This window comes from Panthera pardus, unplaced genomic scaffold (genome assembly GCF_024362965.1).
Source record: "Panthera pardus isolate Hobbes unplaced genomic scaffold, ASM2436296v1 HiC_scaffold_12, whole genome shotgun sequence".
NCBI classification, from domain to species: domain Eukaryota; kingdom Metazoa; phylum Chordata; class Mammalia; order Carnivora; family Felidae; genus Panthera; species Panthera pardus.
The window spans coordinates 38,282,494-38,305,020 of record NW_026526677.1 but is presented as its reverse complement, the minus strand read 5'-3'; the positions used below and the strand labels follow the sequence as shown (position 1 = coordinate 38,305,020).

At 38.2% G+C, this 22,527-nt stretch overlaps 1 protein-coding gene and 1 long non-coding RNA gene across 3 annotated transcripts in view; one reads left to right on the top strand and one right to left on the bottom strand.

Moving 5' to 3' along the window:
* Nucleotides 1-6,534, top strand: part of NELL1 (neural EGFL like 1) — an 874,069-nt gene extending 867,535 nt beyond the window's left edge. For both annotated transcript variants that reach the window (XM_053899887.1, XM_053899886.1), the window contains 3 exons: nucleotides 1,653-1,829; nucleotides 4,439-4,663; nucleotides 6,092-6,534. In XM_053899887.1, coding sequence (XP_053755862.1) covers nucleotides 1,653-1,829; nucleotides 4,439-4,663; nucleotides 6,092-6,142 — 453 coding nt within the window. In that variant the 3' untranslated portion in view covers nucleotides 6,143-6,534. The remainder of the gene's footprint in view (nucleotides 1-1,652; nucleotides 1,830-4,438; nucleotides 4,664-6,091) is intronic.
* Nucleotides 6,535-12,249: 5,715 nt separating this feature from the next.
* LOC109271358 (uncharacterized) lies at nucleotides 12,250-21,481 on the bottom strand. Its single transcript, XR_002081942.2, has 3 exons — nucleotides 21,394-21,481; nucleotides 20,967-21,039; nucleotides 12,250-12,366 (listed from the first exon to the last, which is right to left on the bottom strand). It is a non-coding gene; the product is annotated as an uncharacterized LOC109271358 (long non-coding RNA).
* Nucleotides 21,482-22,527: the final 1,046 nt, after the last annotated feature.

The following is a 22,527-nucleotide window of genomic DNA, read 5'->3' as shown; positions in this document are numbered from 1 at the left end:
TGTGTGTGTCTCAAAAATTAAAATAACCTTAAAAGATTAAATGTGCTAATGCATATAAAAGACAGCACAATGTACGGCACAAAATAAATGTTAAAATCAAGGTAGAGTATTATTATTATATTGGAAATGCTTAAACTGTTGAAGAAGAAGACAACTATAACAGTGAAAGGATTCAAAACTAGTGGTACTAGTCAAAAAATTAAGAGATAATCCAGAGATGAGATGATTCAGTGGAAACATAAATGCTCTCTTCTACAAATGGAAGAGTTGAAAGTTGAAAGTGTGGCAGAGGGGATTGGGAGTTCTGTGATTAGCAAGAGTGTGAGCAAATATCAGTGGATAGAGGCAAAAAGAAGTCCAGTTTTTAACATTCAGACATGAACAGAGATATATACATTGAATGCCATCCATAGTGGTGGCTTCCTTGAGACTGGAGAACTTCAAGCATAGGCATGATGACTTGATATGGTTGCTCTAGAGAAGTTTCAAGTGTAGACCCAGGAGGCTTGGTTATGTGTCCTTGGTTATGTGTCCTGGCTCTGAGATTCTTTAGTTTTTAAATATTCAGCAAAGCAGTCATAGCCACACATGGTGGCCACACATCTTACATTTTCAGTGTCTTCATTGTCTGAAGTGAGAAGTTATTGTAAGCAACAGATGTATAATGGGTATATGCTGCAAATGTACGATCATTTTTTTTTATAGTTTATTTTTGAGAGAGAGAAAGAGTGAGCACAAGCAGGGGAGGGGCAGAGAGAGAGACAGAAGCTAAAGTAGGCTCCGGGCTCTTAGCTGTCAGCGCAGAGCCCGACACAGGGCTCGAACCAACCAACCATGAGACCATGACCTGAGCCAAAGTCAGAGGCTTAACCTACTGAGCCACCCAGGCACCCCTGCAAATGTACTGTTAATGTTTGAGTGCTGTTGAACTTCAAGTCTTTATGAGTGTTCAGGGCCATTACTCCAGAAATTGTACTGTGCCTATTATTTGGGCACCTAGGGTGTAAGGGGCACCTGATATAGCCCCTTGTAATAAATAGCCTAAAGCCTATCTTGTAGAAGAAAAATTGTTTTGAAACCGGAAGCCCTGGTGATGCTCCTTAGAGATCTTTAACTCCATACTGGATAAGTCATTTAGCCTCTCTTGGCCTCAGTTAATTTTTCTGTAAAAAAGGGTAAAGTCAGACTTCCTCCCAGAGTTGAGACAGAGATAAAATTAGATGAATACATTTGAATGCATTTGGTGGTATCATTGTAAACTGGGAAAAATACAGGAGCATAGTTTTCCCATTAAACGAGTTCTTGAACATATATGCATTTTTAAATCCTTGGTTTAATTGTAATTTTACTTAGAAATGTAATTTTTGGAAACATTTAAGAAAAAAGTTTCAAGGAACATACGACTTTTTGAATTTAGAAATATCTCCATTTTTACATGAGCTGCTCTGCAGGCAAGGTTAGCGAAAGACAGGGTGTGTATATGTGTGAGTGCACACACGTGCATCTGTTTTAAACAAAATGAAAGGTGGACAGGGGAGTACTTGGACTCTAAGAAATCCTTCCTATGTGCTCTGTTTATAAGGTTTCCCTTTCCTAGTGCAGCCACCTTGTTTCCCTAATGATGTAACCTCCTTAACCTCATCTCTAAACAGGATGGAAAGATCTTCTGCCGACGGACAGCTTGTGATTGCCAGAATCCAAGCGTTGACCTTTTCTGTTGCCCAGAGTGTGACACCAGGGTCACAAGCCAATGTTTAGATCAAAATGGACACAAGCTCTATCGAAGCGGAGACAATTGGACTCATAGCTGCCAGCAGTGCCGGTGTCTGGTATGTCAGCTTCCCTTAGAATGTTTTCTCCCTTTACTCTGGAAAGGTTGCAAACTCAGTTGCTTATGGGTTTTAGTTTCTGCTATTTTTGATCCTATTCAGGAAACTTGAGTCTTGTGGCTACTACGGGGCATATGCTCTGCCTAAAGACGTTCAGATTCTACTATTTAAAACAATATACAGGGGCGCCTGGGTGGCGCAGTCGGTTAAGCGTCCGACTTCAGCCAGGTCACGATCTCGCGGTCCGTGAGTTCGAGCCCCGCATCAGGCTCTGGGCTGATGGCTCAGAGCCTGGAGCCTGTTTCCGATTCTGTGTCTCCCTCTCTCTCTGCCCCTCCCCCGTTCATGCTCTGTCTCTCTCTGTCCCAAAAATAAATAAAAAATGTTGAAAAAAAAAAAAAAACAATATACAAAGACAGGATGGGGGGATGGGTGATATAGCTGACGGGGACAAAGGAGTGCACTTCTGATGAGCACGGGGTGATGTATGGACTAGTTGAAATCACTATACTGTATATCTGAAACCAATATAACTGTGCATGTTAACTGTCCTGGAATTAAAACACAAAACAAAAAAATCAATATACAAGACTAAAAGAATGTGTTTATGGGTCAGATTTGGCTCAACTTATGTTAGTTTACACCTACTTTTTGGCAAATCCAGATGAAGCGAAATCTCTGCATGATAGAAAACTTTCAAAGCCTTGACCGGGACTTGTAGTTCTTAAAGAGCCAAATCTTTGATTTCTTGGGACCTAACCATTAAAAGTTTCAATAGGAGACATAACAGAACATGGTAGAAATATCAGGGATGGAGTCATAGAGACTTAGAATTCAGTCTCGCTTCTCCCACCTGCTAGCTCTGTGTTATTAACTCAGGCAAATCCTCACCTTGCACTGATCATTCTTTCCTTGTACACAAGTGGCATACCAATTTTGTAGGACTGTTAGGAAGATGAGAGAACATATGTGAAGTGCAAATACAGTGCTTGACACATAGAAGGTACTTAGCATACAGAAGTCACTACTGATAACATTCTCTAGATGTTTCAGATGCTAAACCTTCATATAGAACAAGTAGAGGTAATTTTGGATCTTCATATAAAGATACTAATGGTATAATCAGATTTGAGAATGTCTGAAGAAAAGACTAAATTTCTGGACCTAGTTCTTTCTCTTTCAAATCATACCACAAAGTTTTCAAAGGATGCAAAGACTGTTTGGCTATATAATCCTAGTGAATCTTATGTTCCTTCTATGAGGGAGTCATAACTATTGGAACCAAGTCACAACCAAGTCTACTTGTAATAGAACCTATAAGCAGGATTCCATAGTTTAACATTTTCTAAAATTAGTGATTTAGTCCGTGAATTCTGTATGAAAGTAAGCATTTAGAGAAATTGTACTGTAAATTTCTCTCAGATTTTCTAAAGTCTCCTGGTGAATGTGCAGATCATCTTAGTAGAATACATTCTTCTGAATCACCCCTAATACTGAGGAGTAGAATTCAGATATATTCAAATCAAAGCCATTTTTTTTCAAGCTCCCATCCAAGGGCAACTGAACCCAACACAACTATATCAGTCTGGAAAATTGCATTTCTTTTTCAAGAAGTCAGTCATCAGGCACTTAGAAGAATTGGGATTAATTTCAGACATGAAATTTTCATTGAATTTCAGAAGTGTTTCCATGTCCATCCCTAGCCCCTAAGGCTAATATCTCCTGGGAAAACTGAAGATGTTGAACACGTAGCTTAATAATTGAGTATACTGTGGGTTATATTTACTAAATAGACTCTGGATGATATAATGGTGAGCATGATAGACCTTGTCTGTTATGTAGCTGACCAAATCGTTAGGCGTGAGTTTTCATAAATTATAATGAATTTCCATAATAACTGAAGAGGCGGCTAGAGAAATAGTTATAGGCAGCTCAGTGGAGCCACAGTTGCCAGACTCTGAAACACACAGAGGCTCCATCTGAACTATAATACCTTGCTACATGTTAGTGATGTCACTAGCTAAATGTCACATTCAAAACCATTCTGAAGTAGTTCTCCTGGTCTCAATTTTAAATTTGATACTAAGAACTCAGTTTATGATGTTGTTGAAATATTACAGTGCTTCAGGTTCCGCTTTGACCTTAAGAGAAGTTAATTTCTCTTAAGACACTAGCCATCACCTTATCACCTATGCACTTATTTGTTCATTCAATTAGCATTTTTTTGACCAAAACTGTGCTAAGCGTCAGGGAGATAAAGAAACAAGCCCAAAGCCTAAATGCTCAAAACTTAATCTGGAGTTGTACTGATAAGGAACATAAATGTGATGATAAAAAATAGTTATGGGGTGCCATTGGCACACAGATGTGGACCTGCCTCTTTCTCAGGCTGAAGTATAGACAGTCAGCAAAAGTACCATGGAGGAGGTGATATCTAATCTATGGGAGCTCTTCAAGGAGGAAGCACATTATACCCATAAAGGTGGAAGTAGAAACATACAGTGAGGACAGTGATGATAATTACTGTCCCTCCCCACCCCCGGCGGGACTTTGGGAGCATAATTGTTCATAAGAATAAAGATAAACCATTTCTGGCTCTCTCTCTACAGGAAGGAGAGGTAGACTGTTGGCCACTCACTTGCCCCAATCTGAGCTGTGAGTACACAGCCATGTTGGAAGGGGAGTGTTGTCCCCGCTGTGTCAGTGACCCCTGTCTGGCTGATAACATTGCCTACGACATCAGAAAAACTTGTCTGGACAGTTATGGCATTTCAAGGCTGAGCGGCGCAGTGTGGACAATGGCTGGATCTCCCTGCACAACTTGCAAATGCAAGGTAATTGGATGTCCTGAGGACAATTGGGCCTTGAACAGTTGTCACAGAGTACCTGCGGGAGGTTCATTCCTGATGTTTCTGAATGCACAGGTTCTGAGGGGCATGATGGAAACACAGGCAGGCATTTCCATCTCAAGGGAGGTTAATATGTCTGAGTGGATCGGAGCCACACTGTGTATATAAGTAAATTCCAAATGAACATGGATTAAAACAGTCCTCTCTCTTGCCTTTGAACTACAGAATTTTAACAATTGACACTAGGTCCAATTATGGCTGATTTAAGCTATTTTGACCTGCATATTAAAAAGGAAAGAAAGATCTCTTTTTCATGCTGGAAAAATTTATAAGCCCTTTCATGAAACTGTCAGTGTTAGAAGAAAGTGCTCTATGAAGTTGTTTGCTTTAATTATCACAGTATCTAATGCGGGGACTTGAAGCTTTTGCTGCAGGATTTAATTGTGATTATTTTCCTGTCATTTTGGAGGAATTCCCATGAGCGATCCTCATACGTCTTTGATATTAAAAACTGACCCCTTCCTCCCTACAAAGCTTGAGAAGAACTATGGCTACAGCTGACTTGAAGCTGGGGTTAGGCAGCCATCTCTGCCAAAACATTGAAGATTCTCCTGATGAAGCACATTTAAAATATTAGTCTATTCGGTTCTGTCAAATCCTGGCTCAGCTTCAGCTATCAGTGGAAGGTTCCCAAGTCATCTCTTTATGGCTGTTCTAAAGGTGGATTCTTTTCTTTCTTCTGGAAAGTACCATCTTTAAATTCAGCCCCAATAGGAAAAGGCCAATATCAACCTGCACATAGCAAAAGAGCCACAGTCCCATGTGTACTTTCAAGCCCCAGTAAACTTAGCGACCAGGGGATGTGGAGACCTGTGTTATGTATCAGTATTTCTTTGAGGTCAGGTTTGAGATTCATTTAGGGAGATTATCAAGGTATATTAACATTAATTTCCATTAATTTGTATATCTAAATATGTACTGTTCCCTTCATAGTCACCACTGAGAGACTCTGTTCCTATTATGCAAACCTTTCTGGAACCCATTTTGGAGTTGCCTTCATGTTCTTCTACTTTTGATTTGCTTTGTCAATGACAAATTATCTTTGAGGGGTATGTTTTTGAAAACAATTTTATTTAGAATAAGTCCAGTGACTAAGTTGCGTGAACAACCTGGAAATACAGGGGACGAATCCCAAACATGGTTTGGGAGGTATAAACTTACACTGCCAGCAGGAGCTAGCAAAGGGACTCAAGAGGATCTCCTATGTCTTTCCTTCCCTCACCTCCTCTAGCATGTAGCATTCATGGAGCTTATCTCAAAATGGAGATGGTCATTTTGGATATGAAAATGCACACTGCTGATTGATTTATATCCTCTGTCTCAGTTGGCTAACACTTTTGTCTTGATGCACAGAATGGAAGTGTCTGCTGTTCTGTGGATTTGGAGTGTCTTCATAATAATTGAAGTATTTAAAATGGACTCATCATTGCGGGAGAAAAATGGACGAAATGACCATCCAGCATGGTGAAGAACAGGAATTGGTGTTTTGTTTTTTACCACAATTACCAAAGTCTCCATCTGAGGAAGGTGTTTGGGGGTTGCCTTTTGGATCTATCACTTTGTTCATTCTTGCTAACCTAGTCTAGGTGACCTACAGTGGTTGTTATAAGAAGTTTCCCGTGTTGTAAATCACGTTTCCCTCATCAAATCATTTGCAAATACATTTAAATGATCTCATGGTAAATGTTGATGTGTTTTTTGGTTTATTTTGTGTACTAACATAATAGAGACTCGGCTCTTTTTATTTTTTTCTTGAGTTTTGGATCAAATTCTGCAAATAAAGTTGCCTGTTGTGATTCTGTCCCATCCACTGCATACTTAGTATCAAGACCCCTGTGAAATGTTTTGATGAATGTATGTAGAGTCTAACTGAATCATACTTACATTTCAGACTGTTGAACACACTTAGATGCTCACTCATTCAGTTTAAACAAGGTGAAAGAAATTCTGATATAGTAAAGAGGGGCAAGGCCACAAACATGATTATACACTTATTGTTAAAAGAACTTTCTCCTCCCTCTTGCAAATAAGACAAAAGCTTAAGTCACAATTTAGAAGCAGCAATACTTATCAGCTTTCCAGGCACTGAAAAATTGATAACTTACAAGGGACTTGCATATCTATTAATTCAAGTTATCATCCTAGCACAGGTGAATGGTATCATTCCTACATTACGTTCCTGCATTACAGAATAGTAAATTAATGGCTCCTGAGCAACAGTTTGTTTGGTTGACTTATACCATGTTGGGACTGGTGGCCAGCTCTCCTAATGCCTGCCCAGTGCTATTTTCTTTTAGACCACACCACCTCTCAGGTGGTGAAGGATACACCTTTAAGAAAAGTTACTTGTATGTTCAATAGTTATTTTAGAACAGTGAATGTTTTCATTTGAGCCACCAGCATATTTTTAAGAGTTGGCAGTTATTGAGTGGTACAAAACGAATAAAATGTGTAAATAACACTTTATCTGAGCTGAGAATTCAAACTTAGGTTGTAGTTTCAGCTAAATCACGTCATAGTGGTTTATAATACCTAAGGCTCTTGAATTCATTATTATTCTGAATCAAGTTGTTTCATGAAGTTTTACTCACTTTCCTAGTATCAAAAAAGATGTTAAGTCATTCATGCTAACAATATTTTAAATCCCCCAAAATAATAAAATTATTCATTAAAAATGACAAGCTCAGATTACCATTGTTCATTGATATTTGCCAGAGATTCTACTCAATATCAAATATTTTTGCGAAGTTCACTACATGAAATTAATTCCAGGTGAATTAAATTATGTCAATAGTTTAAATATTGTATTTGACAACTACTGTTAAAATGTGGTAAGTTAGAAGATATCTCTCCTTTAACTCCTTAAATGCAATCATGGAATGGAGAACTTGAAAATGATTCTTTTAAAAATACGGGTGCCTGGGTGGCTCAGTCAGTTGAGCATCTGACTTCAGTCAGGTCATGATCTTGTGGTTCACGAGTTTGAGCCCCGCATCGGGCTCTGTGCTAACAGCTCGGAGCCTGCTTCAGATTCTGTGTCTCCCTCTCTCCCTGCCCTACCCCTGCTTGCTCTCTGCTCCTGTCTCTCTCTCTCTCTCTCTAAAAAATAATAAAGAAAATATTTATGACCCAGTATTAAAAAAAAAATCTTAAGGGGCACCTGGATGGCTTAGGTCACGATCCTGCAGTTTGTGAGTTTGAGCCCTGCATTAGGCTCTGTGCTGACAGCTGAGATCCTGGAGCCTGCTTCAGATTCTGTGTGTGTCTGTCTCTGAAAAATGAGTCACATTAACAAAAAAAAATTTAATTGTTTAAAAAAATGTTAATTTAAAATTATTAAAATTAAAAAATTAATTTTCATTGGAAAAACTAAGACATTTACAAGAATCATTCATAACCGTATAGGTCAGTGTTGGCAAATTATGGCCCTGGTGCTAAATCTGCTTCTATACTTCCCTGGAACACAGCAGGGACCATTCATTAATACATTCTCTACTGCTGAAGAGGTAGAATGGCAGAACTGAGTAGTTCCAACAGAGACCTCGTGGCTCACTTGGTCTTGCCCTCTACAGAAAAAGTTCACCAGCCTCTGGTAAAGAAAATGACTAACACTGCTGTGTATTTTAGAATGGGTTTCCATTTTTACCAATGAATTTTCAAAATTTCACCACTGTCTTTATTGCACAGCCATCAGTGTTGATGGCTTATCCTAAAATAGGGGGTTTTTTTGTTTGTTTTTTTACAACTACATTCCTAAAATGTCAGTATTTTCTTCGTTTCATTTTAGATCTGGTGGGTAAATGTAACCTGTGCCAACTTGATAACATGTTATTGATATTTAGTAGCACAATTTACACTACTGCCAGCTTCTATCAATAAGGGGCTTGCTTCCTATCAAATAATTGATGACATTTTCTTATCAAAAATTATTGAGTGCTTTATACATAAGATACTCTGCTACACTCTGCTCAGAAAATAAAGATGAAAAAAATTGTCATTAAAGTTCACCATTATGTGAGCCTTTAGAGGTGTTGAGGATCTTTGAATCTATTAGGGGATCCAGTTGAAATAACTGCTTGAAATACCTTCTTGATTCAGAAATTTTAAAAAAGTTACTTTTTAAAAAAAAATGTGGTAAATCTCTTGATGGAATTTGGTTAAGTCTTGTTCTATGATGTGGAATGTAAAATGGGTGTCCATTTAATGAAACAAAACTATATTTAACAAACCTGCCTCCTTGCAGACCCTAACCATTGTCTGCTCCACCACAAGAGTCAAGAAGCTAACACACAGTCTGGTAAGAAACAATGATCCATACATAAGTAATTGTTTAGCTACCTTCCAATTAACTGTATTGTCAAAACATTGTGATTCAGGAGAGTAGAATATGAGGGGAGAGGAAAGTTCTATGAACTAGATAAATCTATTAAAATAAAATTTACCTCACTCTTCTATGTTGCATATGAAATATATGCATGTGTATTATATATATTTTATATATAAGTAGAATATAAATATATAATATATATTCATGTGCAACCTATAATGCATATATTTTAATATATATATTCATATCTAATATGTCTGTGTGTGTGTGTGTGTGTATATATATATACACACACATACATACATACATATCACCAGACTTCCCCTCTTCTGAGCTTTATACTTCTGTGCTTATGTCACTATTGTGGACTTTTAACAGACTATATAGGCTAGCCTATGTACAACCTTCATCTTATACCATCCAGCATAGTGCCTTGCATAGAGTACATCTTCAATTAATTGTAAAAATTGAATTCATAATCATCTTTTACAGTATCAAAAAGTTATCATCGGAGAGTGGAGACAATCCACTCTAGTGGCTTTCAAATGTTCTTAAGCGGTAAGACCTGTTTGAAAAATCAAAATGTATTCTGTGCTCCGATATAAAAATTCAGTAAAAGCAGTTTCTCTGTTTGGAGCAAGGGTTGAGAACCCCTTCACACATGCCACACCATAGCTCACAAACTTGAACAGCACGGTTTCAAAGTCATTGACCTGAACTTCATCTTCACCTCTACAGATGAAACCAACGCTCAGAGAGGTTAAGTGACTTGCCCAGAGTTCATAATTCATCATAGACCTAGAGCTACCACCCAATCCACACGGTTTTCCTTGTGCCGTCCTGCTAATGACCCCAAATGTTTTCCCACATTTCATTTTCAAGTGAGCTTTTCTTACTCCTTCTAAATGGATGACATTAAAAGACAATCATGGAGGAACTTCAATATCTGTAATTGTCTCTGTGTTCTGTATTCCTCCTGATTGTGATATTGCTTTATGAAATTCAGATACTAAGAACTGAGAAACATTCTAATTAAAAGCCTGACAGCATGCCTAAACCCACAGTAGTAACAAGCCATTTTACCCAATCTCATGCTCTATAGGAAAATTTTAAAATACAATTTTTGTGAGCACAATTCATTCCAGAAACATGCTTGTAATCCAAAGCACCTGTATATCAAAGTGAATTTCCCCATAAAAAATAATGGAAACTCAGATGACTCACTCCACAACTCCAAAATATTCATATAAAAATGATTATAATACTGCAATATAATACAAAATAATAAAGAACATATAAAATATAAAGCAAAATAAATTAACCTGCACTTACCTCTGAAAACCTTCATGGCTGGTGTAAGGGAGACAAGAGAGAGGAGGGTTATTGTGTAGGACGACTTTCACTATCACTAATAGAACCACTGCTGCCTGTTGGCTCAATGGAATCTTTTTCTGCATGGGGGACATTGTATACAATAAACTCTTGTCATATACTGTATTTAATGTAACTGTCAATAAGGCAGCAGAGGAAAGGGTTTATATCTGTAGGCAGCCTGGCCTAGAATGAAGCAAAGCATTCCTAAGCTTACTCTTGTATAGAAAGCAAAGGACTATCCATAGGTGTTTTGAAGTGACAAAAAATACAGTAGTTCCAGCTGTGGGCACCTTCCAACATTCTTAAAAGTTATTTATGCCAGACACCAGAGCCTGAGACCAAGCATCAGCAAGTTACTTGCAATCTAAGGTTTTACTGTACTCCTTAACACACACACACACACACACACCCCCATCAGAATACTACAAAACCTGGCACTGAAAGGCGATCTTGCGTATAGTCTGCTTTCTGATATTATTCATTTGCCCATTTATATTTTTTAATGCTTATTTTGAGAGAGAGAGAGAGATCATGAGTGGGAGATGGTCAGAGAGAGAAAGAATCCCAAACAGGCTCCACACTGTCACCATGGATCCCATGACCTGAGCAGAAATTGCGTCAGATGCTTAAACAACTGAGCTGCCCAGGCACCCCACACTCCTGCTTTAGTAAAGAGCCAAATGAATATAAAGGAGGGAGGTGGGAATACTTCTTTTAAATGCAAAATAAAAATATATTCTTTTGATCAAAACATCAAACACCATGCAGCTTGGGAAATGAAGATACTGTAAAGAAAATAGAACAAAAATCTGGGGTACTACATTCCATATTTACAAATGGTGAAGTATTGCCTTCAATCATGTCTGTGAACAGAGCTTTAATGATTCTATTGTGGGCCAGGGAAGAATTTTTCTTAGATTTTAATTTTAATTTTACATATAAAATTTGAAAATGGCATTGAAGGAATGAGTCACTGCACTAGAAATCAGACTGACAAAGGTTTTAATCAGATTTTTAAACCTCAACTATTATTGGGGACAATGGAGAAAAGTACCCAGAGTAAGTTGGAGGGAGTACAGTGACATAAATAGTGCATCTCAAAGGTCTCAGTAGATTGTGAGCCAATTGTTGACAGTCGACTATATGGACCCAGGCTTTTCACTTTATTCAGAGAAGCCACAAATTGGGATTTTACTGTGTGATGTTATTAGTCTTAAATTCTGAATCCAACTTTAAAAGAATGAATTCAGGACATAAAAAACATGTTGGTGGACTGATGTAGCTCGTAGAATCAATTTGTCACAGACCTCTGGTTGAGAGCCACAGGAAACCCTTCAGTTAACTAATGCTACTTCAGAATTTATAGGTCAGCAACAGTTGCTTTTCTCTTTACCCCCTCTCCCCCTCCCTCCCATTTATCATTCACTTTAATCGTATGGCATTGAATGGTATCTAAGCCCCAGAATTTCCTTGGTGTGTTCTATATCTGCCTCTGCAAAGTGTGTGTATTGACATTTCTGCTGATTAGTTCAATTCTACTGGAACTAGAACACTTCTTAAATGAGTGGAACATCAGCATCCTACGTTTTAGAAGGCATCATTTGTAATCTTAAATATTTCCATTTCTGAAATCAATGATGCGTGTGTAGAAAGTACTCATTTGGAAGGCTTAAAATAGGAATATGTTACTTTTTATCAAAACTCTCCATTTCCCAAGCCACAGATATGGATTAATTCACACAAGTGCACTGACGATGACTAAGTGTTGTCACTCTTGGTGGAGGAACAAGACAGCTAGACTCACAATCTTTCCTGTTTCAGCTTCACTCTGATTCACGACCTGACAAATCCTAGCAGACCAGGGTACCCCAGGTAGGCTATGGCAGCAGAAAGCGTATGACCTGCTGGCAGGCTCTTGGAGTGTCATCTGCAGAGATAAAGAGAAACACAGAATACCTTCTCATTAACAATGGCAGAGCATCTTGGCAGCTGCAGTACATCCGAGAAAGAAATGTTTGTCATTTCTCTCTGTTAATGGATGAGAAAAAATGTGGACAATCAGTATAAATAAAACAGACTTAAAATTCTTTGCTATCAAAGAGAGTGAAAAGTGATATTGGGGAGTATCAGATTAAAACTAGCCTTGGGTATGAGTCCCCTGTGGCTGCTATGACAAATTATCACAAAGCTGGTGTCTTAAAACAGGAATTTATTTTCTCGCAGTTTTAAAGGCGAAAAGTATGAAAGTATCAACAGAGCCATTCTCCCTCCAGAGACTCCAGGGGAGAATCCTTTGCCTTTTCCAGCTTCATATGGCTCTACTTGATCTTGGTTTGTGGCTGCAACACCATTCTCTGCCACCTTGGCCACAGTTTCGCCTCCTCCTCTTCTCTGTTTGTCTCTATTCTAGGTGTCTCTTACAGGGATTTTCATCATTGGATTTAGGGTCAACCTAATAACACAGGAGTTCTTCTCGAAACCCTTAATTACATTTGCAAAACGCCCTTTTTAAAGAAGGTAACATTCACACGTTCTGGGGATTAGAATGTGGACATAACTTTTGGGAAGCCACAATTCCGTTTAGTACACTTTGATCAAGAAGGCCAGAAAACAAATCTTGATTTAACCCCTGTATGTGTCAAAGAGTTGTGATTCCTTCTTTCTCATGCACTGGGGTAGAACCATGTCTGTGTAATCCTCACTCCCATTTAGAGAAGACGCCCTTCCATCTACAGTGTCCAAAGAACCAATAGGCTGGAACTTACATATTCCAGTAATTATTTTCTGCAGAAAATTAAATTTATGGTCTAAGGGAGAAAAAAAACCATGAAAGGAATCCAGTAGGCAATTATAAAAACTAAGGGAATGATGAGGTCATGGATGCTTGGCTTTAGTCAATAATGCTTGGATAGTACTTGGTATCCATTCACAGTCCATCAACAACATTGCAAAAATTAAGAAGTAGAAAGTTCAGCTAAATGCTCATTTCTCTTTTTAAAAAGGACTTCTGGAAAAAGAAAAACCTTCTGACCATACAACAAAAAAATAGTCCGTCAGATATTTATCTGGAATTTCAAGCACATCATAAAATCTTCATTAATTCTGTGAAAGTCAATTTCAGCTTTCTCTCTCAGACTTAACAGTACTCCAGATAAAGCTTGAGACTAATGGTCTTTAAGCCCTGTATGTGAGTATGTGTTGCAAATATCTCCCTTTTCCCAGCAAGGTAACAGATCTCCCTAGTATACCTGATGGCACTATAGCATATCAATTTCCTCTCTTGATTGTGCAGTGGTGTTGGTTAAATTATAGTTTATCACACATTCTTCCCTTCATCTCATTCAAAGGTAGTTTAAAAGAACCCATCTCTGGGCATTGTGAAGAAATGTAGGCATTTTGTACCAGGAAATAGACTCACAAACCTATTTCAATTAATTATCAAATTAATGTTTCATGGGCAACCTAACAGGCTCTATATTTTTGGATCTGCAAGGACTAATATAGAATTAATGTCCTATCTAATAAGGATGGTACTAAGTGGTACACAAATGTTGTCTCACTTCATACTTAAACCACTCCTAAAGCCTGGGGATAGTGATCCACATTCTACTGATGAGAGAATGAAGACATGAACATGTTTTATAACACACAGCTCTGTGTAGGGGTTCTGTGCTTCTGAAACTAAAGCTATATGGAGTAGCTGGGAAATATTTAGAAAGGAAGCCTTGAAGTTGTCTTGAAGCATTAGGAACAGGAAGGTTTTCCCAGAATAAGGACAAGGAATGAAATCGGCTGGAGGAGAGTGAGTACTGAAAGTAGGCAGCATAAGTAAAGATTAGAATAGCCTTTTATGTCAGGCTGAGTGATTTGGACTGGGTTGTACAGGACCTGAGATGCATTCTGGTTCTAGTAGGACCACAATTTTTACTGTAATTCGCAGTAGGACCTTGCTATGCCTGGCACGTGCATGGCTAGAAGGCCATCTCACTCCAGGATTCAACAGCTGTTAATTTTCACTTTCACTTTCTAGGGAAGATGGGTAGTTACATTCAGCTGTCTGCAACCATCCCGCTTCTGCTTTCCTGAAGACCTGTGACTCTTCATTTGTTCTCATGAGTAGGGTTGCATTGTGAGCTGTGAAATGCATCCAGCTGTCCAGTTCCTGGCAGAAGCCTGTTCATCATCTGCCCTTCTAGTCTGGATCTAGATGGTTTAATCACACTGCCTTTCAGTGGGGAGATTTATCTTTCTAGTCACTTTACATAGCAATCTAAGAAAAGACGAGAAATCACTCTCCCCCCACAATGGGCAAAACTAGTAAAATAAAAAATGCCCACTGTCTGGAGCATGAAAGAAATGATATATTGTGAAAATTCAAACTTTAAGAGTAAAACAGGGGAACTCAGACCAAGAAAACAGTTTAACTGGCCTTTGAGAACTTCCCATGCAATGCACAATAGCAAAAGTGAGAGCATGAAGTGGCTTAAATGCTCATATAACAAATCAGTGTATCTGGCTCAAGCTTTGGAGCCCCCAAACCAAAGACAATGGGAATTGTAGTATCTTGAGAATGTCCCCCCTGAGCACATGCATATGTCTGGTTCCAAAGAACTCTCTTCATTGTTAAGAAACCAGCTGCCAATAGTTTATGCTTTTCCTTTCAATTATTTATGAACTTATATGTATTCTAGGTATCGAATGTTATTTTACTGAGCACCTATTTTGGACAGTGTTATCTGGGGAAACAGGAAAAATGTCAAGGTACAGGCATTCGGAGGAAAAAGAAGTCACTTCCAGACAAAAGGGTACAATACACAGCATTACACTACTGAAGAAAACATTGCTGGGTAAAACAGCTCCTAAGGCTGGGCATTCGTTTTGCTAATGTTTAAGACAAAGACTAGGCGAGCTATTTTTAAGGAGCTCTGGGAAGCAAGGCATGAACAGTAACTGGTGGTGGTGTTACAGTACAGTTGGAACTAGACAAATACGGCATTCCTGAAGATTTGGTAGCATAATCGGGGGGCGGTCAGCAGGTGTGTAGGAGACTGGGGGTCAGCAACAGAAAATGCAGAAAGAAAGAAATGGCATCAGTTGAAGTTTGCTGACACTTGAGCAGATGTGCTGCACTGTTATAAGGTAAGAGGTGTCTAACAAGAGAGTTTGGTGCAAGGGAATGAAGTCACAGTACATGATTTTGATGCCGTAGTGAGTCTGAATGAAGCCACCAGCACCGTACAGAGTGGGGAACAAAATGGCAAGCGGAAGAATAATGAAGACAAACCGTACCTGGGAGACACAAGACAAAGTGGAAAAAGCATATGTCTTGGAGCCAAACAAGCCTGGGTTTGAATCCCAGTTTTTTCCCTTCTTAGTCCAGTCAACTGTGACCAAGTTACTAACCTGTCTAAAAAGCAACATCCTTGTTTACCAAAAAAGGGGATTAATACCACACACCAATGAGGGATTTTATGAAGTTCATTAACGTTATAGGTGCTCAATGAATAGTAGTTATTTGGAAAATCTCCTTTGATGTTTTTTCTCATACTGACGCCCTCAGATGCCTTGCCCTCTCTTGCCTCACCCTCTTAGGCAACTGCATAAATTGCTGGCCAGAAATTGAGTTATGCCTTTCTTGAGAGTTCAAAACATCTTAGCTATATTGATGAGCCATCAAGAAAATACACAGCTTATCCAGTTTTCTTTTTCCTCCCTCCAAGGATATGAATGAGTAACTTAAACATCTGAAGGTGCTTTGAGGGAGGAAAAAATTCTAAAAGGATGACAAACTGCTAACAAGCCAGGTAAATCTTACAACTGCTCTGCACTTGAATTCTGCTGTCAGGCTGTGTGTGGCAGTGGAACAATGATAAAGGGGTGTGTTGTCGATAGACGATTACAAGCAAGTAGGTAATGATTGGAAATGATTACCTACTGGCCGATGGACCAAAATCTAATGGTGAAGAGCAGTCAGGTAATTTGAAGTCATTTGATCTGACAAATATTATGCAGCTGAAAGGCTGGGTATTGTTTCCCTAGGAAAACCTGCAAGGAAAGAAACATTTTACCTTTGAAGGCACATGCAGAATACCCTATTCCTCTGCACACTTAAGAAATGGAAGGAGTTTCTGAAGAAATAATATGCTTGGTGGCATTTTTCAAATAACAGGATGAAGAGAGTTTTGAACAACAGATGAGACTGAGTAGATTGATTCAAATTTTCCCTATTTTGGTGGCTTCCACAAATCTCCCAGTTCTTGCCATGTATGTGTTCATGTCCATGAAGGCTGTCAGGTGGTCTGTATTGCAGTGGTATAGACAAGCCAGATCAGCCAGTAGTCACTGAGTGCTCACAACTTAACTATATTCCATGGAGATTGTTAAAAACCAAATGCAAGAGTTCAGAATGAAGGCTTGCTAAAAGAGTCCCAATGAGTGATTGAAACAGGTAAGTCATTTCCCTTCCCTCCCAGATTTTAATACTCATTGTCATAAGGCAAAGAATCAACAAATGACTATTATTTCCCAGAGATAGATTTGATAAAGTGTAGGTATTGTTTTTAGAGGAAGGAAGCAGCTCACATAATATTAAAAGCGCAGGTGTGAGATGCTTCAATTATCCTTTCCTGATAGAATTATTTAGATAATTTAAGGAAGAAACAACAAAAATAAGTACTCAGGTTGTGTACCTTATAGGGGGGAAATTGTAGATTAAATCTCTAGTGCTAAGATTTTTTGAACACAAAGTTTGACCTGGTTTGCAGCCACAAGTATTTATTATGTGCCAACTGTGTGTTGATCAGGAAAGGAAGAGAATGAAGGAATAATGGCCCTTGTTTCTGAAGAAGTTTAAAATGTGTAAGGGGTTATAGACTAGGACTTTAAAATCAGTGTGCTAAGGGTTGTAACTGAGGCCACCATAAGATGCTAAGGGAGTAGAAAGGAGGAAACCCTAACTCATCCTTTTTGGGTAAAAAGTTGTCAGGGAAGTCCTTAAAAGGACTGGGTGGAGATGAAAATATCCAAGGGAATACTGCAATAAACAGTGTTCTAGAAGATGAGAATAACGTGGGAGAATACCTGGGAGAGTGATAGAGTGGCATCCATAGGTGGTTCCATACTTCTGGGACATAATTGTGAAATGGAAAGTAGGGGGAGATGGTAAGGACATTTGAAGAGAGAAACGGGCCAAGTTTTGGAGGGTCTTGTTTGTGAAAATATGAAACAATTGGACAATGAGAAGGAAAAATGATTTCATAATCCAAGTTTGAAATTAAAAATGGGAAAAAAATACTTTAGTGTTGACATTTCAAGTAAGATCCTGATGACCATGACAACTTCCTGGACCATGAGCATCTGCCACAGAAGTGTTAAATACTTTAGAATTTTGCTTCAGGTTTTTTGAAATAAAGGAGCCAAGAAGACTAAAGAATGACAGGTCAAGCACACTTGAAGAAAAAGCAACATTATGGAAAGCAGAGCACAGGTGATCCCAGAAAAAACAAACAAACAAAAAAGGCTGACGAAACTTTCTGGTTATCGTCCTTTACAATACATTCTTCTTACCTTGGCCTCTGTCCTTATGTCCTTGCTACTTTGGGTTTCTAAGGCTGTAAAAGCTGTAGCAGAATATTGTCAGTTGAGGTTAGAAAGTGTGTTTTTGACTAAGTGGAAGGGTGAAAGAAAAGCGGCATGAAGGTTTAAATAATGGAGGAAGGTGTGAGTAAACAGGCCAGAGATAATCTCCCCTCCAGTCTTCATTCTGAGGATAAAGAGAGTGTACTTGAAGAATCAACTGTATTCCCAAGATTGTCCCTGAAGATAGGGAACGTATGCACTTATTCTCTCTTTAATTGTTTCAGGCATACATGTGTTTATGTATTCCTTTATGCAATTTTCTATTCATGTATTATTCTACTTCCTTACTTAAGAAGATAATTTCAATATCTATTTGCAGTGTAAATAAACTAAAACTAACCAAGGAGCCCCTAAGTGTCACTACAACACTAAAAAGGTAAAAGGGCTTACTGTAACTAACATTTATTAATGTCTTGCTATGAACTAGCATCGCTGGTAATTTCCTTAATGGTCACAATAAACCTTTGGCAGTGGTACTATTTTTAACTCCATTTTACTAATGAGGAAACTGAAGCAGAGAGAGATTAAAGAATACTCCTTAAGGTTGCAGAGTTCCCAAGAGGCAGATTTGGGATGAATCTACCAGAAGAGTTAAACTTTAACTGACCAAGAGACCCCATTATGCTTTTCCTCTTCCTATGCTAGAAAATAATTTTTCAATTTTGCTTCTTCTGTTCACCTAAATTATTTTTCCACTATGTTACCCAACCTCACTTTGTCCTTTTTCCTCTGATCACTGAATGTTTCAATCGGGGTCCAGAGAGAGAAAAACAAAACAAAACAAAACAAAATGGGAACCACTTTAAATATTTCCAGCAGAGGGAATTTAATACAGGAGATTATTTACACATGTGTTGGAATAACTCTGAAGCTAAACAGAGGAAACCAAATCAGAGATTAACAGCATCTGGAAGCTCTTGGAAGGATAACAAGAGGACGTAGTGTTAGCAAAGTGCAGGAGCCAGAACCAGGGCCAACTGGCAGAAGCCAGAAGCAAGGCGGGGGCTGCCATGTTGGAATAGGAACCACAAAGCCTGTCTGGTGATAGCTAGAGTGACAGAGGGCATTGCTCAAGGCAGAGACAAGAGAAAAACCTGGCTTCTTCTCTCCTTCTACATTCTAGTTTTCTGATGCTTCCCTTTAATACAACCTATCTACAAGTCAGAGGGAAAAGGAAGTTTGCAAATGTAATGCAACAAGGGAAGGACCAAAGAGGACTATGAGAACAAATCAGCAAATGGCAGGTTCCCCAAAGGGCTGATTGACCAGTTTGCTCCATCAGCCCATTTTGTCAATAAAAACACAGATATGGCATATCTGTGCAGCACATAGTCAAAATCAAGCATCTATTTTCAAAGATATGGTTGCTGACACACCATACCATTACGCACACTTTTGAGAGAAACAGGGTCCCCTTTCCCTTGGATGGCAGCCAGTAACATTTGCCAGTGATACAAGTTACAAAGAGATAAGAAAATGGTATCTTTGTTGAAATTTAATGATCTAAGGAAGTTAAGTCTCACTTTCAACGACACAGTTTGACATATTGTGTCATTAACCTCTATATGTATTTCCTCCACAACTTCTAAAGTAGGTTCCCAAAGGGCATCACTATTCGTGGCAGAAATGATTTAAATTTTGTCATGTTAAAAAAAGTGGCAAATCATGTAACATTTCATATGGGCATATATTTGAAAAGAAAAACATAGTTCCTGAGTGAAAGAGGGCACTTGCTATTGCAGGATTGACAATATACTGACATGTTTAGACAGAGAGCTAGCTGCCTTCTTGAACAGTTTCTACAGTATGTAAGAGACCACAGGGTGTCTGAGATAAGACTTAGTAAAAGATTATCTCCCTCTCTCTCTCTCTCTGTCTCCTCCAAAATTTGGCATTTAGCTACATTTACGCTTTTGTAATACCCCTGGTGATATTGCTGTCACTAAAAGTTCTGATTGAAAAAGCCTGCATGAAGTAGCCCTCCTACCAAACTTCCTTATTAGCATTGCATTACACTGGACCACCACCTGATGCTATCCTTTACTTCCAAAGACTTTCATTTCTAGTTGTGTTTATACTCACTACTATAGATGAGCATGTCTTGAATGGCTTAGTTCACTAGAGTCTTCTCCAATCCAGTTGGTCAGAAGCCTCTATGAAGGACTTATTTAGAAATAGACTATTTGTAAGGATAACTTAGAACTCAAAGAGTAATTTGTTCCAGAAAAATCCCTGTTATGTTCTTAGTGTGTTGTCTTTTTCTATGTCTAAACTTGCTAGATGAGTAGATGCTGCATCACTACATTTCATTTTGCCTGTGTAGACAGCTTGAGGACATTTAACATAGTTGATTAATGGAATGGGAAAAGACTGGCATAGCAAATTGGCTGAATTTCTGAAACAGGAACTTATTTTGCTTCCTCCTTCAACTTTCTCAGTCTGGTCTTGTTTTTATAGAAATTCACGGTTTCAGTCATTTTGAAAGTCTTGTTTGAAAGATATACCTTAGAACTGCTGATGCATATCAGTGAAAATACACTATAGAGAATCCTAAGTTTATTGAAACTGTTCTCTGAGTTTGGAAGCAACTGAACAATAGTAAAGAAACAAAAAAGAGATTTAAAATTTTAGATTATTTCAGATAGAACTGTTTGGAGAATTGGGTGCATAGCAGTAGTGGCTTCATAAAATTAATTCCCAGAATTAAGTAGATTTACTCATGTGGTTTTGGACAAAATCAGATCTCCCACATGTGTAGAGCTTGCCACTGTGAAATTTAATGCATGAAGAAACAGGATAGAACGCACATTGTCTGCAGGGAGACTAGTGCCAAAATGCAAGGAAGGAGGAAAGGACTGAGCTTTGCATGCATGTAGCTTCTTTCCTTACCTGACTAATCATATTAGTAATTCCTTCTCTCTTGGGATGTAGCAGGTAAATGGGCAAAAGAAGTCAGGTGCTTCTACAAAAAAGGAACAGCAAGTCACATCCTGTCAGTGTCATCTTTTATTCAGTTTACAACTTGTTCTCTCTTCCTTCCTTTTCCTCTTTCTTTTCATTCTTCTTTGGTGTCAATTTTATTTATTTCATACAGCAGGGGTGTCTGGGTGGCTCAGTGGGTTAAGCATCCAACTCTTGGTGTCAGCTCAGGTCATGATCTCATGGTTCGTGAGTTTGAGTCCCACTTCAGTCTCTGTGCTAACAGTGTGGAGCCTGTTTGGGATTCTCTCTATCTCTTGCCCCCTGCCCCAGGTCTCTCTCCCTCTAGAAATAAATAAACTTTAAAAAGTCTATACAGTAAATATTTATTGAATACCTGCTTTAGATGATCTCTATAACAGAATCTTCTTATTCTCCATTTCCTCCTCCATATTTAACCTGTGCCTATGTGAGCAATGCCAAATGTATTGAAGGAAAAAAGTGGGGTTAAGCTTTTATACTGTGGATATTTACATGCACATACATACATACATACATACATACATAGTGAGTTCTCTGTTGGGTATTAATTTTAATTCATTCACTTAATCATTCAAAACACATTTATTGAAAAGTATATAATACTTTTCAAGTGTTGGAGTGTTGGGGATAGCACAGTAGCACAGTAAATAAAAGGGGAGATGTGTTTGCCTCAAGGAGTTTCTATTACAGTTAGGGAGATTGATAATAAGCAAACAGACATAATGTACTCTCAGGCTTCAAGAAAAATAACACAGGGTAGTGAGGGAAGATCTGGCTGAGGAGACCATCTGTAAGCATAGGTCTGAGTGAAATGAAGCAGTGTCCATGCAAATGTATAGGAAAAGAGCCTTCAAAGCAGGTGCAACAACTATAAAAGGTTTGGTATAGAAACAAATTGACTTAAAAGAATTATATAGAACATGGTATCCCAAAACCTCAGAACACAAAGTCTTTTGAAGCACAAACAAAATGTTTACCAAAATTGACCATACATTGGTTCATAATTCAAGTCTCGATAATTTTTTTTAAGATTGGATTTATATGTGGTGTATTGTCTGAACACCATGGAATTAGGCTGAAGATCAATTTTAAAACATTACTATGTGTTTGTAAATTAAAACTATTTCTAACTAGCTGAAGTAAGAGCATCTTATCTATTGGAATGGATATCATAATGCATATTAAAATTATTTTGAACTTAATAAAAATACCATATGTTCAGATTTGTGGGATGCAGCAGTTAAGTAGAGGGGACATTATAACCACAGATGAATACATTGTAATGAAGAAAAATTAAATTTAACAAGATAAGAACACATCTCATCAAGTTAGAAAAAATGTATCAAAGGAAGACGGTGAAAATTAAAAGAAAGGAGAAGGAGAATATTAAAAAACTGAAAATAAAAATAAAGCAAACATTTAATAAAAAGGATCAACACAGGCAGTAATTCTTGGAAAATCTGATAAGGCCACTATACCTCTGATGAGA